The sequence below is a fragment of the Triticum aestivum genome, chromosome 1A (genome assembly GCF_018294505.1).
Source record: "Triticum aestivum cultivar Chinese Spring chromosome 1A, IWGSC CS RefSeq v2.1, whole genome shotgun sequence".
Lineage (NCBI taxonomy): Eukaryota > Viridiplantae > Streptophyta > Magnoliopsida > Poales > Poaceae > Triticum > Triticum aestivum.
In genome coordinates this window covers 8,104,917-8,105,700 of record NC_057794.1, presented here as the reverse complement: position 1 = coordinate 8,105,700, position 784 = coordinate 8,104,917, and the positions used below count along the sequence as shown (strand labels likewise).

At 75.9% G+C, this 784-nt stretch overlaps 1 protein-coding gene across 1 annotated transcript in view; it reads right to left on the bottom strand.

Annotated features, from left to right (window-relative positions):
• The window catches only part of LOC123185086 (formin-like protein 14), a gene marked incomplete in the record, with an annotated part of 17,408 nt that extends 16,906 nt beyond the window's left edge, over nucleotides 1-502 (bottom strand). The window contains 1 exon segment of the mRNA XM_044597095.1: nucleotides 1-502. Within this exon segment, the coding sequence (XP_044453030.1) occupies nucleotides 1-264 (264 nt within the window).
• Between the last annotated feature and the right edge of the window lie 282 nt (nucleotides 503-784).

The following is a 784-nucleotide window of genomic DNA, read 5'->3' as shown; positions in this document are numbered from 1 at the left end:
GGGGGAGGAGGGCGAGAGCGACGAGGACGAGGCGTCGCCGGCGGCCGCTGCGGCTGCGCGGGGCACGGTGCTGGGGTCGGACGCGGAGCTGCGGGAGCCGAACTCGCCGGAGGGCGGCCCGACGCGGGGCAGCGGCGGGAGCGGGCGGAGCTCTGGCGAGCCTGGGCGGGGGTGCGGGGCCGCCGGGGCGGTGCCCGGCGGCGGGGTGGCGAGCGTGCCGAGGTAGAGGAACTCGGTGCTGGGGTTGGAGGAGGAGGTCGGCATCGGCGGCGGCTTGAGCCTGCGGCCCTCCTCGTCGCCGTCATCCTCCTCGTCGTCGCCACCCCGCCGCGCCGTTGTCCCGGAGGAGGAGGCCGCCCCGTTGGCGGCGTCGGACGCGCGGCGGTGGCCGGAGGAGGGCCGGCGGAGGCGGCGGAAGAGGTGGAGCGAGAGGAGCGCGGAGAGGAGCAGCAGGCAGAGCGAGAGGAAGGCGAGCAGCAGCGCCTGCAGCACCGGGAAACGGGGGCTGCCGCTGCCGTGGTTGCTGCTGCTGCCGGCGTTGGGGGCCACCAGGGTGGAGATGTTGGCCGGGAAGGTGCGGGACGCGTCGTCGCCGGAGGGCTGCTGGTCGGCGTCGGTGGTGGAGGGAGGGGGAGGCGGCGAGGCGGAGGGGAAGAATGGGTAGTTGGTGAAGGGGTACTCGCTGACCGGCGTGGGTACTACCGGGGCGGTGGACGTGGAGGAGAACCTCGGCGTCGGCGGGGCTGGAGCGGCAAGATTCGTGTTCGGGGGCGGCGGCGGCGAT